The sequence below is a fragment of the Triplophysa dalaica genome, chromosome 4 (assembly GCF_015846415.1).
Source record: "Triplophysa dalaica isolate WHDGS20190420 chromosome 4, ASM1584641v1, whole genome shotgun sequence".
NCBI classification, from domain to species: domain Eukaryota; kingdom Metazoa; phylum Chordata; class Actinopteri; order Cypriniformes; family Nemacheilidae; genus Triplophysa; species Triplophysa dalaica.
The window spans coordinates 27,150,214-27,167,031 of NC_079545.1; the positions used below are offsets into that span (position 1 = coordinate 27,150,214).

Sequence of the window (16,818 nt, forward strand, 5' to 3'; positions counted from 1 at the left end):
TAAACACAAATATTAATGAAACTACAAGTAAATTTACATTTAAATTTCGAAGAAAGATATTTCGAAGAATGTCAGCAATTGACATTTCTTGGCCTCCATTGACGACCATAGTGAGAAAAATTACAATGGTAGTCAAAGGTGTCCAAGAACTGTTTGCTTTCATACATTTTTCAAAATATCTTCTTTTGTGTAATGGAACAAAAAATATATACAACTGTTTTTCCTATTACGGTAGTCAATTATGTCCCAGAAATGTCACTTGCTAACATTCTTCCAAACATGTTTCTTTGTTTTCAACAGAACAAAACTGTTGTACAGGTTTGAAACAACTCATAAATCATGTAAATCATGACCGAATTTCACAATAACTGGATTATGACATGGATAGTTTTGTCTTTTGCTTCTCAGTCCAATTTTCTCCGGCTGTTCTCTGGTTTGTCATGACATTAAAATCTGAAAGTCAAGTCAAAAATTGCTACTCGTATAGATTCATCCTATTTTTTTGATCAGATTATTTGAGTATGATACTGTTAATGGAGGCAATAGATTTGAGCTAATAGTGATGAATAAAAAGAACAGTCAAAAGACATCGGATTTGAACAGCATGCTTCTTTCTCACCCTGCTTTTGTTCTATCTGAAAGAGCGTTCTGATTGCAGGCTGTTAGTGTGCCTTTACTGTTGTGTTTATTTAAAACCCGGTGTTTATTGCTTTTGGAAACACGTCCTTACCCCGCGTGTCTCTGTGTCCAAACACTACCCAGTGTGGCTGTTTGAGATGCTTTTGTGCAGGGAAAACAGCGTCAGTTCCCCACAAGTGAATGCTGAAGGTTTAACAGTTATTTATAGAGGCTATTTGAAGTCTGAAGGTGGCCAAGGCACAATGGCATACAGAGAGAGAGAGAGAGAGAGAGAGAGAGAGAGAGAGAGAGAAGTCCTGTGGGAGCTCATTCCAGCAAGGGGCTGCAGTCGAGACTGCTGGAGTGCTGAGATAAGACCACCACCAACCCCCCCATCACTCTTTCTGTCTCTTTCTCTCTCTCTCTCGCTCTCTCTCTCTTTACGCAGTGGCTTTTCTCTCTGTTCTGAATGTCAGTGATAAGAAAATCGCGCCATAATTGAATGGCCATCTTTTTATCACGCTCATTTAAAAAAATAGCGAGGGGCTGGAAATGTGTTGGAGATAGATAGCAGACTACCCCTCATCATCCGAATCAGTACCTTGGAAAACGTTTTTTACACCAATTAATTGTGATTTATTCCGTTTGCGCACTGTAAACCCGGATAAATTGCCAATACTGTTTACCTCAATTTTTTTTACTCTCAAATTTTAACTACGGTTAACTTTACGTTCTTAGTAAGTGTGACTTAAATCTTTCATTCATCCTTTTCATGAAGTTAAGTAGACAGAACTACACATTTAAGTCAGCTAAACTCAATTTCTTCGGTTTCTTTATTTTACATTTTTCTTAATATGCTTGAATCACACACCTTAACTTATGCAACCCATAATGTGCAAGAAAAGACTGGCTTTAGCAAAGTCATCCTCAATGACATGTCACATGATATAGATTTCATCTGAAAAACACATACAATAATCATATTTTTACATTTACTGTCCTAATGTCTGACTCAAAGCATGCTGGGAAGTGGAAATTCTTCTCGGCCACTTGTGTTGAGTTAATGTGTTTCAAATAAGTAAATTTAACAGTTTTAGTCAAAACTTCAAGTTAGTCAAATATAATCATCATACTTTACGCAAAAGTAAAAATATGTTTCAGGAACTTAAAATAATTAAGTAGATATTTTTTATTAAATTAAGTTTACATTACTTAATCTGTTTGATTATATTGAGCATTTGGGTTTAGAGTGTGGCCAGTCTTCGTGCGTGCAGATGAACGCTGACAGCAGGATCTACTCTAAATCAACTATGTGTTTGTGTCATTTGTATTGTTTGTCAATACCGTATTGCGTACTAGCTTTGTCATTCAGATGCATTCTTAACACCTGCTTCTGTGTACATACTGTAAAACTATAAAACACACGCTAACTGCAGGTCAAAGGTTAACAGACCTAAGGCTTCTATGAAAGACATCATTTTATAAATTTACATTTGTCCTTGTTAAGTAACTAATAACGTTTAATTCTGATTTAAATATAAAAACATTTACTTGTAATTCTACAAAAAAACCTGTATCTAATTAAAACGGATTAAATGTGTTATTCTAAAAGAAAAGCTGGCAAACAGACTAAACGTACTCCAAAATATAACTGAAGAAAACTGACTTTTTTATTGTATTCCGAACAGGCAATATCATGCTACACTTAAGTCATGTTAGTTTTTTTTTAACAACGAAATCATATCTACAGTACATCTGTTAATATTAGATTATATCGGTTTTAACAAGTAATATTAAACTAAAGAATTTGAGGAACATATAAGTACAATATACAATTACATATATAATACATAAACACTAAAAATGAAACGTATCAAATAAAAACTCAGAGGATAAGTTACTGTTTTAGAAAAATCTCAGTCTGGTCTGTCCATCGTTCCTGCCTGGAACTCTCTCACACAGCAGTTTTCCTCTCTTACACTGCGGAGGCACTAGAAACACACACACACACAAACATTTTCACATCACTAATACTTTTAGAATTCAGTGATGTACTTTCGTTAGAATAACACAAAGTAACACATTTTTTCAAAAGTTGTGTCCAAAACTTGACAAGTGTACATTTGATGGTTTTTCTCTTTTATGACAAGTTCCAGACGTAGTCACCCATCATCGCTTCATCCCACCTTTCCCGTGCTACAGACATTTCTAGAATTTTCTTACAGTGACAATTGGAAAATATGTTTTTTAATATGTGAACATTTTTGTTTCTTTGCAAAATAAATTCATATCGTAATAAATGATCCAAGCTCAAAATTTGCTTCAGCTAAATATACACTCAAACAGGGGTTCCCAAATTTTCCACTATCCTCGGAGGTGGTTAAAGAATACAAACATTGCACGCAAATGCCCTTTTGTGGCAACAGTCAACAATTATAGCATTATATAATATATCAATATTTGAGAACAAGTGATAACATTGTTTTTCATAATTCGGCCACAAAGTATATTTACTTATTTTAGTAAATTGAAGTAAATGTGCTGGTAAAATGATAAAAAATTGTACACATAATAAAAAAAATATTACTTTCTTAGAAAAATAGTATTTAAATTTATGAAGACCTAAAACCAGAAAGGAAAAAATAAATACGGTCTACCACCCAAATATGCATAGTGATGTAAAGTAAATATGTTGAATTACATTATGATGTGCTCCTATGGACATGCTAAGAAGCATTTCTAAACTGGAGTTCTAAAGCTCAGCTGTAATAAAGAAACTTAAAAAATGTAACATCTTTTCACATCATGTCTTACTGCATCAAATTATAGAGCGTATCAATAAGCAGTATTGATAGCTGTATCGATATCGGAAAAACCTAACGATATCTGCGTGCACATTGTTTTTAATTGAACTAATATTTTTAGATTGTGTTACACTTATTATTTCATACACTATATCTAATAATAAAAATATATATTTCTGGAAATCATCTTGCGACCCCACACTCACGGCCTTGCGAACCTCACTTTGGGAACCCCTGCACTAAAACATTCAAGCTACATGAATGAAAATTTTACCACAATAATTAGTAAAAACACTTATAATTTTATAACACAATATAAAAAAAAATTGTTACACTGTGTTCAATAGCGACGACAAACACTATATTATATCATTTTCTACGAAACATTTAAAAGGATGTCTGTTTGTGTGTGTGTGTGTGTGTGTGTGTGTACCACTGTTTGCATCTTCACTCCTCAGTCTCTTCCTCTCTTCTGTCCTGTGATCAGCAGTGTTCTCAGGGGACGTCCAATGAGTCTGATCCTGTCGTTTACAGCTGAATTCGCACACAGTGTTTCTGAAGCTCAGCATCTGAGGACCAGAGAGGACAGCAGCTTCCACTGGTGTTGGATCTGAGATGAAATGAGCGCGTCCTTCCTCCTTCGCTGTTGCTGAATCTTGGCTGAACAGTGTGTTTGATAAAGTCCAAGCTGGATCTAGAAGACATCATAGTGTTCTCAAAACAAGGGTCCAAACTTTTCGCCAGGAGTGAAAATAAGTCCTACTACACATCCAACTATTTTTAATGCCTTCATTAAAGATGTTCATTGTCAACTGTCGATAAACTAATATCTACATTTTCAGTCCTTTGTGGGTGTTCGAAGCATGAGCTGTTTATATTTAAAATCTCTTTTGAACTTTATCTGACACAAACCTACCTGAGATGTGATTTTCCTTTATTAAACACAGAGGCTGACCAATCAGCTCTCTAAACTGGCCGATGGACGACTTCCCCTCCTGCCGTCCAGAGAGAGAAACTGTGAAGTACTCTGTAGACGGCTGTGATTGACAGATCTCTGTCTGAGGTTGAGGAGGATGAGGAAGATGAGCTGAGATGTTTGTCTGCGAAGAAGCTTCATCCTCACTCTCTGAAGCAGCTGTTTTGACTTTGTGTTCGGCTGTAATATCACTGAAGAGCTGTGAGGTAACAGCATGTAAGTCAAAGGTTAGTCACATGACGTGTTGTTCTTGGACACAATATGTTGATATGGAACTTTGTGATTAATAGTTTTAGCACCTTAATGACTTTATGAGGGACCTGTGGAAACATCTCCTGCAGATCAACAAGAGAAGCTTCCAGCAGCCACTGAAGAGACGGAGCTCTGCTTAGCATCAACTGAGCTACCAGAGGATTGATACAGGGAAACTGAAGCAGACAACGCTCCTCCTAAAACAAAACAAACACAAACAGATCCATAACAACATACGGACCAAACTCCAGAATGAGGATTGACACAATCTCACAAATGTCTCAGTCAATAGAGCTTCAGAAGAGATGTCAATAATGTGTCAAAATGAGCTCAGGTGTGTCAAGTCTGTAATCAAAAATGATCGATGCAAACATTTCTCATCAGATTTTCCCAAATCCAGATTATTTTACAATCTGCATTCATTTACACCTTGACGTGTTTCAACAAATCCACTCTCATTCGTTTTTTCGTTAGTTAATACTTACGTTTAGTTTTGAGTTTTTTTAAAGCAACTATTGGTACACTTTAATTGTGATCGAATAAAAGCACCTCTGTAGTCTGTACACTGATCCAGTCTCGATCCAGGAAGCTCAAAGCATCTCTGTCTGAACTCATGAACGTGTGTACAGAGATCCGATAGATGTATCTGGCTATTTCTTCTTCCTCATACGCCAGTAACACCTGAAACACAGAGCAAAACTCACCTGGACATAACCTTCAGAAACACGTGATTGACATTTGTCACGTTTTAATATCCACATCACACAAACAAAAATCAACCTTAACATCAAACTTCTCAGGCTGTTGTCCGAACAGCACGAATGAAGAGTAGATCAGAACCAGATTTATATGGATGCTTCTGGAAATCCTTGGAGAGGAAAATGAAAGTAAAAAACAGCTAGATTCGCAGTTACCGAAGGAAACAACAGTGCTTGAGAGACAACAAAATAATGCTAATATACAATATTCAGTCTTTCTCTATAGATGGATAACAGTGACATAAGTGAATATTTTGAAACACATTATTATTTGTTTTTATGTTATTAATAGCGCTAGAAAGCACTATGTGTGTCAAATGTTTTATTAAAAATATAATATTTTTATTATTTTGGAACAAATTAAACCAGATTTAGAAATGTGTATGCACTCAAGTAAAAAATTGGAATTAAATGTCAGTCACGTAAGCAACTTTTGTCATTTTATGATTTTTTATATTGCTTTTTGGGTCAATTTAATTTAGGTTTCATTAGAATTATTATTTAATTCCAACTTTATATAAGATAACTTTAGTGCTTAAACAAAGTTTCTAATTCTCATTTAACGTCTTTCCAAATAATTAAAATATTATATATTTAATCAAAAATTGGACACACACTTTTTTTCGTGTCCTTCATGTGTAGACATCAGTTGACAAGTATTAATGCTAAAACAATAAGCATACAGACAGCGTGTGAATGTGTTTCAAACTGACAGCGCTCTGTGACTCTCAGAGCAGTGAAGGATGAGCCAGCAGCGTGTGAACTGCAGAGAGAGAGAGGACAGTCTCATGACCACACGATTAGACGCTTTCTCCATCTCCAGCTCGCTCAGCTCCTAAACGCACACACATGACTTAGCAGTCAAAGTGTTCCTTTAAGATCGCTGGTCAGGTGACTGCGTGGGTGGAGTTTCACCTGTATGAACACGGCAGTGTTTTCATCCACAGTGATGACATCATAACGGTCTCCTCCCAGCTTCTGTGCAGACGGAGGGTGTTTTCTCTCCAGCAGAGTCATATCGTACCTGCCACAACACAGCCAGATGTCGACTAATGTCACCTGTAGTGTGATGCACGAACCACACGCTAAATGACCATCGACTCACGTGGTCTCCAGAGCGCGCTGAATCCTCGAGCGTTTCAGCAAACCGTCGGTGACGAGCAACACAAACGGAATCGAGTCCAGAAATGACGCAGACTTGCTGTCTTCTGACAAATTAGAAGTAATAAATTGTTCGAATGACAGATAAACGCATGCAATATCATACCAAGCTGAACCATAAAAACATTGAATCTGTGTTCTGATGGGCTGTGACTTAACAGGAAGACAAGTCACGTCACACGTGTATAGAACACATTGTCGGGTATCATCATGCAGACTCACTGAATTCAGGCACAGCCGTGGAGAAGGAGATGTACTTGATGTTTCTCTCTGAACACAAACTGCTGAAGGGCGAGTGATCCACGCAGTGAAGCTCAAACACCAGACTGAAACTGCACCATGGGAAATCAGCCCCGATGTGTTGACGGCACACCACGACACACCTGCTGCCGGACAGACTGAAGAGAGAAGAGACGGATACGTGTCTAAAAGCCAAGCAAGCTGGATTGGCAGTGCACGTTACATATAGCCATTTGATTAATAATAATACATCTGCTTTAATGCCACAAACATTTTAAAGAACTGAGCATGGAGAGATAATGAGAACTGCTGACCGATGGAAGTCTTGTCGGTAAAGTCACACGTGGTGGGCACACCAGCGTTCACCAGCATCCAAAACATCACATACGCTCATGTACGCACCTGTTCATCACGTCTCTGCAGATGACTGCGCTCTTCTCGTCCTCAGGGCTTACTGCACACACAGTGTTTCCTAACAACACACACATCATCAAGTAACCTGCATTGACATTTCTACGAAGATTTCTTGAGAAATGAACTCACCCGACACCTGTCTGAGAGCCGTGAGCACTCCTGTGTTTACAGGCTTCACGGTCAAAACTAGAACCTGCACACATTCAGTCAGTAAACATTCGGGAAGATTATCAGGAATTCAAAAGATAGGAAAGTTTTCTAAAACCGCATCAAAAACACTTTTTTCCAAAGCGTTTGGGAGCTCTCCCGGATTCTGCTGTTGCTATGCAACCTTGGGCCACACTTGCCGTCAAGACGAGGAGGTATTAATTCAACTCAACTTTATTTACAAAGTGCTGCTTACAATTTTCATTGTTACAAAGCAGCTTTATATGAAACATATTGACAATACGCAAACACAGCATTCAGACTCGCACAAAGCTTCATACACCTCCACACACACAGAACAAACAGAAAAACATATCAGGAACTCTAAAGAAGGATTTATGGTTCATATACACTAAAAATATCTTGCAATAACTGTGACTAGATTTATTAATGCTGGGATCATCCGTGTCTCCATCTTCGCTGAGGTTCCTATTTTGGTTCCTATTGCTTTCCCTAAACACATGTAGAAATATCACTGTTGTGTTGCTTACAAAATGAACAAGAACTTGTTTCCGAGATATTTGAGATCTGAAAAAATACAGAGCATCTTTTACAGTATGTTATTTTGACCTGTTTCTCAAATTTTCATTTCCTGCAAATACATGCAAATAGAATCAATATTTTTATTTAAAACTTGGGAGGAATTTTTTAAGTAGTTCACAGAATGAATAATCAAATGACCATTTAACCCAAACAGTTTCCTATAAATTGTGAATTAAGAAAAAATTGAAAATGTAGTAAATTTTTTATAAGAACATTTGAGGGTCAAACACACAGATCTTTATCTGCTATGCTTTCGCTTCATTTCAAACGGTGAATTTATTGTTTCATGTAAAACCTATGTAGATTTCCTGTATCAAATTTCTTTTGTTTTCACTTTTTTTCTTAAAACGTGTGTTAATTATAGATGACACTTGGTTTGATTTTTGATAAGTGAAAATCGTTTTCAGATAGGAATGAATCTCACTCTGTTGTTGTGGTTCATGTTGGAGCTCATCCATGTGCTCATTTGATTCTGAAGCTCCAGTAGTTTCGGGTCGGGCTCGGATCTCTTCAGACTGAGATAATGCAACACCTCAAACATCTTCATCAGCTCCTCAAGACACTTGAGATGACAGGAGCCCCTCACCTGACTCAGGTAATCTTCTCAAAGACAAACACAGCTTTACCTCGTTTTATATCTGTACACTCTAGTCCTGTACAATACTGAATGTCTAAAACTGTGCGCAAACACATTTGTGTCTGTTTTATTTCTTTCAAGGGATTTTAGGAGAAATGTTTAACATTTCTATGACAGGTGAGGGTTTGGGTGGTATTTACCAGCGGCCGCATGAAGGTCACATCTGAGCAGAAGTTCCTTCAGAGTGACCAGAACATGCAGCAGAGTGATGTCATCCAACACACCGTCCGCTCCTTCCACAGAAACATCACAAATGTTCATTATGGCGCATGTTGCGAGATGTGAACACCAAACGTGAAGTTGAACACTGTAGTCGTTTGTATTTGATCTTTTCTCACCCTGCTGTGTGTGATGTTTTCTCTCTTGTTGCTTTAGGAGGAAGCGCGTGAGTTCAGGTGACAGAGTAGCAAAGTCTCTGTTGTTCAAAGCGGTGACGCCCGACTCGACCGCTCTGCTCAGACAAGGCACCGCCAACACATTCAGCTCTCTGTATGCGCTTCTCTGGATCTCTGAGAATTCAGAAGAATCTTGTCTTTAAAGGGACGGTTCACCCAGAAATGAAAATTCTGTCATCGTTTACTACCCCTCAGGTTGTTTCAAAGCCTTTATACATTTCTGTGTTCCGACGAACACAGCGAAAGAGATGTGGAAGAATGCCAGCAATTTTCAGTTCTGCATCATCATTGACCGTAATAGGAAAAAAATATAGGTTTGCTTTGTTCTTTTAGACACATAATGAGATATTTTGAAGCAATTTGGAAAACAAACATTCCTTGGGTACCTTTGACGACCATTTAAGTTTTTCCTAATATGGAAGTCAATGATGTTCCAGAACTGAAAATTGCTCACATTCTTCCAAATATCTTTCTATGTGATCATCAGAACACATTTATAGAGGTACATAAGGGTGAGTAAATGATGACAGAGTTTTCATTTTTGGTGAACTGTCCCTTTAACTGAAGTCAGTCATGAATAAATAACCATGCTCATCTTGAGGATATTATACCTGTGGCCTGAACGTATATGGTTTTGTTGATGGGTCTCTCTTCATGGGTCAAGATTTTCTCAGTCGATGTAAAAAACCTTTCTGCATTCGAGACCAGATTCCCTCTGTTCACTCTCTGGACTGGCAATGCGTTTTCTGTTGAAATCTGTCTCACGTTCACCTCTAAGAGATTTAAACATTATTTGTCACTTTAAGTTACTTCATATCTTTGCATGTATTTTCTTCTTAAAAAAGTATATAATATAAGATCAAGAAAAATGACATTTCATGCAGTGTTCATGTTGCTGTGTTTGAAAGTAAGCAGTCTGCCAAATTGTACATCTGAAGGTGACTATATAACAAAGTTATTGGCTTCAGTAAAAAGGGAGTCGACTCAGAATCATGTAAGCGAGACGTCCCTCGTCCGATTTGCGAACCGCCGCCGATTTACGTCACTTCATATAGTCCCCGCCTACGTTTTGCTAGGACTGCCAGTGAAAACTTCACTCTTCTCCCTAAAACACTGTAGCTCGTGAGAATCATTCGCAGTAGACCAATCACAGCACACTAGACCATCTGACTAGGCTAGTGGAAAGGAGGGGATTAGACTTAGGAATCATTTTAGAGTCAGTCAAGAAGTAAGGTAATATAACGGCCTATTATTACAAAATAATAATGTTTTATACCTTCTTTGTACATAAACTTGTTGTTGGCCACTCCATAAACCAAAGAAGAAATCTCTAGTTATGTACTGTTTAAAGAAAATAAAGTTTTTCACAGTATCATCGGACGGACGCACAATTAGTTTTTCAACTTAAAGTTATGATTCCTTTCAACTTAAAACTGCAATTCATACCTAAGATTGCAGGTTACATATTATATATTTATTCATATTGATAATATATTTGTTTATATGTAATTAATGACGTCTCGTATTATTTCTCACAATATTGTACGCGACAACTCAACTTCGGAATCATTAAGGCTTGTCGACACCGGGACGATAATCGCGCGCGTTTATCACCGATGTTTATCGCCTTGTGACTAAAGAAAAGGTCACCAATGTGAGTGTGCACACCGACGCCCAAAACGGCAGACGTAAAAGCATCATTTTAATAACGCTTCAGGCTCTTCATTTTTGGTTTGATGCGCTGCGTTAAAAACCTTACCGACCAAGGAGATTGGCACTTTTTTTCACATGCCTGGTGCTGCTGAAGTTAAAGTTAAACACAACGGTTATTTCTGTTTTCCATTAAGCGCCATCTATGTCAGGGAGTGAATTATGTTGTTTGACTTTAACCGAGAAAAGTTATGGATTGCAGCTTCAAACAGTTTTATATGAAAACAAAAGTCGTGGATTTTACTCACTGTACCTGCAGAGGCTGGAGTGCTCTGTCGAGGTGTTTGGACTGGACTTTTCTTTGAAGATCTTAACATCATGAAGAAGGATAAAGGGTCCATGCTCTCGTGAGATTTAACATGTAAACTATTAACTTGTCTGCTGTTGGAACTGTTTGATAACTGTGATGATCCACAGCTCATTCTTTCTCTTTTTTGATCAAACCGTTCGGCATGTTCATGCACCGTTGACATCACTTTCATATCTCTGTGCTTCAACAGAGGTGATTCGGACACCTCTTTAGAAAAGCTGGGCTGTTCTCCAGACGGACAAATGGTTCTGGAGTCGTTTCTTTTAGGGCATCTTTCTGGTGTTTTATGTTTAAAGGATGTCGAGTTTGACACATGCTGCACTGTTTGTGCTGTTTTACAGTTGATTTCTCTAGTTTGCTCTATTCTTAATAACTTCACAGTCTTCTCTTCATCCTTGTATGTCTCTGGATGTTTACTCGGGGCCGGGGGGACTGCAGCGGGATGGTCTTGAGGTGACAGGGGGAACAAATATTAATGATAAATAACTCAAACGATAAATTCAGCACTATGATTGTAAATGATACATTGAAATATTATAAAAATGAACGACTTACCAGCAAAACTTGCAGCAAACAGCATCTCTGTAAAAACATATTACACAAACTTTGAGAAAAATGATTTGTAAGAGATTATAGAAACGTATGTGCAAAGTTCTTCAAGGCCGCAGATCTCACCATCTATTTGCACAATAGACAGTGGGGAGAATTTGTCAATCTGGTGTGTCTCAATATCGGCGGTCTGGAAGTTCTCAGTATAGACGGAGAGATCTGTGAAGTTCTTGGGAAGCATCGCTCTGGTGTCAGTGAGGTGCGGCCGGTCCATATTCTCCACATGTTCACTCCTCACCTTCAGGAGCATGAGAAGGTCCGAGAGTGTCTGAGTGTGAACCGAAGGCTTGGACATCTGTGGTTCTGTACACACACACATTTTTGAATAGATTAGACCATCAGCAAGAATTTAAGTCGAGCCGGAAATTGACAGAATGTTTATTTTAAGGATACAGACTTCTGTGAAGTAAAGCAGAAACCTCTTGTGCTTACCAGCTAGAAAAAATCCCACCATGCACTCGCGATGTTTCTCTGCCATCCAAACAGATTTCTCCCTGTTTTCAAAATCACTGTCTGACATGAAATGTCTAGGAAAAACAAAATAGTTTATATCTTCAGTAGTGTTTCTACAATCTGGAAGAACAGTTCCCAAGGTTTGATGTCAATGATGAAGTCTGAACAGGGGGTGAAAGGGGGGGCTTTATAAGAAAAGGCAATCATTAAAAGTTAATAAAAGGAAAAAAGAAAGAAACGTACCGTTTATAAACAGGTGAGAGTTGCTCAGGTGACAGTGGCCCGTCGGGCAAAAACAGGTCTGGTGGCAGGTCATTACACGGTGAGAGAGGCAAATCTAACTCCATTTCAGTGTATAACCTCAAAGCACCTGGAACACATTACATTTTAAAAAGTACAGCTTACATATATATCTGTAAGTGCATATTAACTGTAACTGAATGAGTATTGGTCATTCATCTACCTGGCGACTTTGGCTCCCAGTTGGAGTCCCAAGAGCTGCTTTCTTCAGTTTGCAGAACCTCAGTCTTGTGTTCATCAGCAGATGTGACTATTATCACAGGACATTTACTGTAAATGTTACCCTTCCGATGCTGGACCATAAAAGTAATGTTTATTATACATTTTGTTACGTAAATGTTCATTTTCACCTTCCATGTGAAGGTCTGCACAGGGTTTTTTGTCTTCAATTGATTCTGGAGTAAGATTTAGAAGATCTTGCAGTTTTCTCAATGAGAAACTGGTCTCATGACTCCGGACAGACTCCATATGTACTTCTACGGCTAACATGAGTGACTGTTGGGAAGAAACTGGCTTTTAAAATACCAAGAGCGGTTTATAATCTGTGAAGGAGAACATTTTAAGATCACCTCCTCATTTAGTATCGACTCCTTTTCGAACACCTCTGTCAGGTTTTCTTCAGGCGCTGTGACATCAGGAACTATGTCTGAAACTGCAGTGTACGAGGCACAGTGCCTAAGAGAAACAAATGACAACTTAACCAAAATAAACATTCCCTACCTTTATGGCCATCAAGATGTTCGCACATCTTGGCGTGGCTTAGTTGGGTGACAAATCAAAATGCAGAAATAAACAATATTTTGTACCTAAAAATGACATTGTCTGAGAGCATCGCTGATGAATGAAGAAAAGGATCTGACACGGTCATGAGCTTTAGCCTCTGCAGCATTGTGTGAACTGAAGGCAGGTGGTTTATGAATCTCAGACGGTCCGTGAACATCACTTCCTCTGGGAGAGTGAGATCTGACGTTTAGGAGACGAAGAACAAACAGAGAATAAATATCCTTATGGTACGTACCGGAGTAACATGAGGATGAAAAATACATATGGGTTAAAAAAACATTACCATGTTCAAGGGAACTAATGTTTGCGTATTAAAAAAGAAATGACACAAAAATTATATTAAAATGTTCTCTGGTTCCCACCATCATAACTGAAGCTTGAGTCATCGAGTGTGCATGGAGTAAAACTCTCTTCCCATGGTGAAGTGTTTCCACTGATCTCAACTTCCTCTAAATGCCAGAGGGCTTCTGTAGCGCTAATACTGCACTGAGAGCTGGGGTTAGAGCTGAGAACCAGTTCATCCGGTCCACGTCCTGTCCGCACTTGGAAAATATTCAATCTAAACACAAAACCACCCCATATGAAGAATCAGCAATGAATCACAACTGATTTAATGTGCATGGTCATTTAAGCACCAAATGTCCATGCCAAAGCACATTTATAAATGGAGATTAATAATATTAATGAAAAACATTTGTAAGTTCAAACCTTTCCAGGCAGTCACCAAAACCTGTACATTCCTTTAAGTCTTCCATAAGAGATCCAGTCACAGGTAGTATACTTGTTAAGATTTTATTACCTGTCATCAACGACATTAGATTATTCTCAATATCAGTGTATGCAAATTAGCATTAAAGGGGTCATATGGCGTGAACACATGTTTTTCTGTGTCTTTGTTGTATTATAAGTTGCCAGTTCATGTATTAAACACGGATTGCAAAAATACAGTGTGGGAACAAAAGATGCATTCTATCTAAAAGCGAATACTCTCTCAGACCTGCCTGAAACACCTCGCCTAACCACACCCCCACAAATCTACATCTGTTGGTGGTATGATTTGACTAAGACCGCCCAAATGTGTAACCGCCCAAGTAAAGTGGGCGTACCTGTAAGTACAATTGCTTTGGAAACTGGAAAAGTTACATTTCTATCAAGCGCTTGCAGTATTCGACCAATCACTACGCACTGGTTAACTGGCCAATCTTAGCACACCTCACTTTTCAGAGCGATGAGTTTAGTAAAAATCTGCATGTTTCAGAGAGGCGTGGCAAAGAGGAGATACAAAATGCACAGTATGTGAAAAATACAGCTTTTTTAACCTTAAATCGTGTATTCACATTACATTACACCTAAAACAAACCATAATATTTGTTTAAGCCCTGTCATTTCACCCCTTTAACTAATAAAAAACATTTGTTAAATAAAAATTAGAAATGATGTTTTACCAATAATCTTGAATCAGTTTAAGGTTTATAAGGCTGAGGTTATTAACAGGAAATAAATAAAAACTAAAACTTAAATGAATATAAATTAAACCTAAACCGATACATAAAAAATAAATAGTAAAATGACAAAAGCACACGACAGAATGGCTAAACGTTTAACTAAAATCAACATCTAAAAACATACAAATTAAAGTTAATTCATAATACGATAAACTTAAGTAAAAATTTAAATAACTGATGCAAACCAAAAAAGTTTAAGACGTAAACAGCAACAGAGATATTAACATTCATTTATGCTTATTAAATTGAATGGATCTCATGTGGCAGATGGGAACCAATCAACATGTAATGAATATACAACAGCAATGAAATGTAAGGATATAATTAGGGATGTCAAACGATTAATTGCGATTGATCGCATCCAGAATAAAGTTTTGTGTTTAAATTATATAGATATCTGTGTACTGTGCATATTAATTTGTTTTATAAACTCAAAGCATACACATACTTCTCCAAATATTTAGGAAATATTTAAATGTATTCATTTATATTGGCTAATAATTGAAGTTATTTTACTAATTGTTATATTTTTATTAAATATATGCATGTATGTGTGTTCATAAATACAAAATTAATCTGCACAGTACACCGATTTATATTACGTAAACACAAACTTTTATTCTGGATGCAATTAATCACGATTAATCGTTTTACAGCCCTAGATATAATACAACACAATTATATCCTACTGGAAGAGCGAATTTTGCACTGGTTTACATGGTGAACAGCTGATGGCTCGTAATGAAATGTGTAATAGAAACCATCAGAATTTGTATTGCTGTTATTAGCAGAAAACAACCGTTTACAGATGTTTTGATCACACTACACACACCCTCCTCTTAAAATTGAAATAGCAGGACACACTGACTCCATGGTGTTCTGTACGCGTTGTCCTGCAGCTTTCCATTGTGAGGAAACATGTAACCGAGCAGCTGGAGCGGAACCGGAAGTTCTAATAAGTTGATCATCAGCTGACGTCTGGCCGAGGCCTGAAGCAGATCGAAAACAGTCTAAAACCTCACCGACACAAGATAAACTGATGCAGCTTTTGTGGAACAAATGTGTATGTAGGAACCCACCTCAGATATATAATCAATACCCTTAAACCTGACGGTTTTGAAACGGATGCTTCGTCGATTTTTACCACAGGTATAAGACATTGCATTAATATTCATACTTAAATGGGTAAAATATCGATATTCGACGGCGATGATGGCAAACGGATGGTTTTGATGTAAACAATGGTGTATCATACACTTAATAACGTCGACTGTACAAGTAAAAGTCGTCTTAACCGGCAAATTAATTTACACAAAACCTTTCTGAGGCGACATTGACCGACGATCTTGGCGTTTAACCACGCCTTGTTTAACTGAAAGGAGCGGCTCGCCCCGCCCACAACATGATGTCATTTAGTGATTGACAATACGGATTAATAAAAACCCCGAAGAAAATTCAAAGAAATAAGATAATAAATTTTGATCATATTTGACAAATGATTCACAAAAGTGAGGATTTAAAAAAAAAGAAACCCCAAGCAAAACACGTTTTGACTAGTTGATTGACAGGACGGAGCAACCAGACCACGCCCTTCGGTCAGATACGGTAAAAAAAACGTATAGATATTAATCTCACTCAGTGTTTAAAGTTCACAAGGGATTATTCTCTTGTTTATTAACGGTCCACCCTAATAAAAATAACCTTGGTTACAAATGGTTTTCATCAATATTACATAGTTATTAACCCACCATTCTGTTCAAAATAAACTGTGTTAAATCATTTATATGACTCACTACTGCGTTTATAAGAAATGGGCATATTTTATATTCCCACAGTACTTAAGTATTATTTTACAGTGATAATGGTATTTCATACATAATGTGTGGTAGGAATGTTGAGTTTTATTGTTAAAGACGTTTTATGAAATAATACTTAAAAGAATAAATGTGACATTTCATTACGACTGAGCTTTAATTGAGCCTCTGGTTCCCTCTAACGGTGAACAGGTGAAATTGTAGCCGTATTTCAAACATCTTCCGTTCTAATGATTGTAATGTGCTTAATATTTAATACCTTTTCAGATATTATATTCTCCTAGTTTATTTGTATTTATGTTTTTTGTTTAAATACAAAAGTTTTGCAT

The 16,818-nt window shown here is 37.4% G+C and overlaps 1 protein-coding gene across 4 annotated transcripts; it reads right to left on the reverse strand.

Annotated features, from left to right (window-relative positions):
* Nucleotides 1–2,266: 2,266 nt before the first annotated feature.
* On the reverse strand, nucleotides 2,267–16,027 carry LOC130419058 (protein shortage in chiasmata 1 ortholog). 4 transcript variants are annotated; one of them, XM_056745461.1, is made up of 29 exons: nucleotides 15,755–16,027; nucleotides 15,544–15,664; nucleotides 13,879–13,969; nucleotides 13,533–13,729; nucleotides 13,194–13,350; nucleotides 12,957–13,062; nucleotides 12,738–12,882; nucleotides 12,551–12,637; nucleotides 12,331–12,457; nucleotides 12,067–12,161; nucleotides 11,701–11,937; nucleotides 11,581–11,607; nucleotides 10,969–11,472; nucleotides 9,617–9,778; nucleotides 8,949–9,119; nucleotides 8,751–8,843; nucleotides 8,398–8,573; nucleotides 7,353–7,416; nucleotides 7,212–7,281; nucleotides 6,792–6,967; nucleotides 6,514–6,613; nucleotides 6,324–6,432; nucleotides 6,122–6,243; nucleotides 5,431–5,518; nucleotides 5,200–5,331; nucleotides 4,698–4,847; nucleotides 4,339–4,597; nucleotides 3,856–4,116; nucleotides 2,267–2,609 (listed from the first exon to the last, which is right to left on the reverse strand). In XM_056745461.1, exons 1-29 carry the CDS (start codon nucleotides 15,926–15,928, stop codon nucleotides 2,524–2,526), a joined length of 4,287 nt encoding a protein of 1,428 aa, XP_056601439.1. In that variant the 5' UTR covers nucleotides 15,929–16,027; the 3' UTR covers nucleotides 2,267–2,523. The 4 variants fall into 4 exon arrangements, 3 of the variants coding, with proteins under 3 accessions (XP_056601439.1, XP_056601438.1, XP_056601440.1); XM_056745460.1 differs by having other exon boundaries at nucleotides 6,514–6,616; XM_056745462.1 differs by having other exon boundaries at nucleotides 6,514–6,616; nucleotides 15,508–15,664.
* Nucleotides 16,028–16,818: the final 791 nt, after the last annotated feature.

Coding starts and splice junctions, on each gene's coding strand:
- LOC130419058 (XM_056745460.1), bottom strand. CDS start 15,928: ATGATACACCATTGTTTACATCAAAACCATCCGTTTGCCATCATCGCC. Junction 13,351..13,532: donor CTCAAGCTTCAGTTATGATG/GTGGGAACCAGA, acceptor CCTAAACGTCAG/ATCTCACTCTCCCAGAGGAA. Junction 13,063..13,193: donor TCAGACAATGTCATTTTTAG/GTACAAAATATT, acceptor TGTTTCTCTTAG/GCACTGTGCCTCGTACACTG.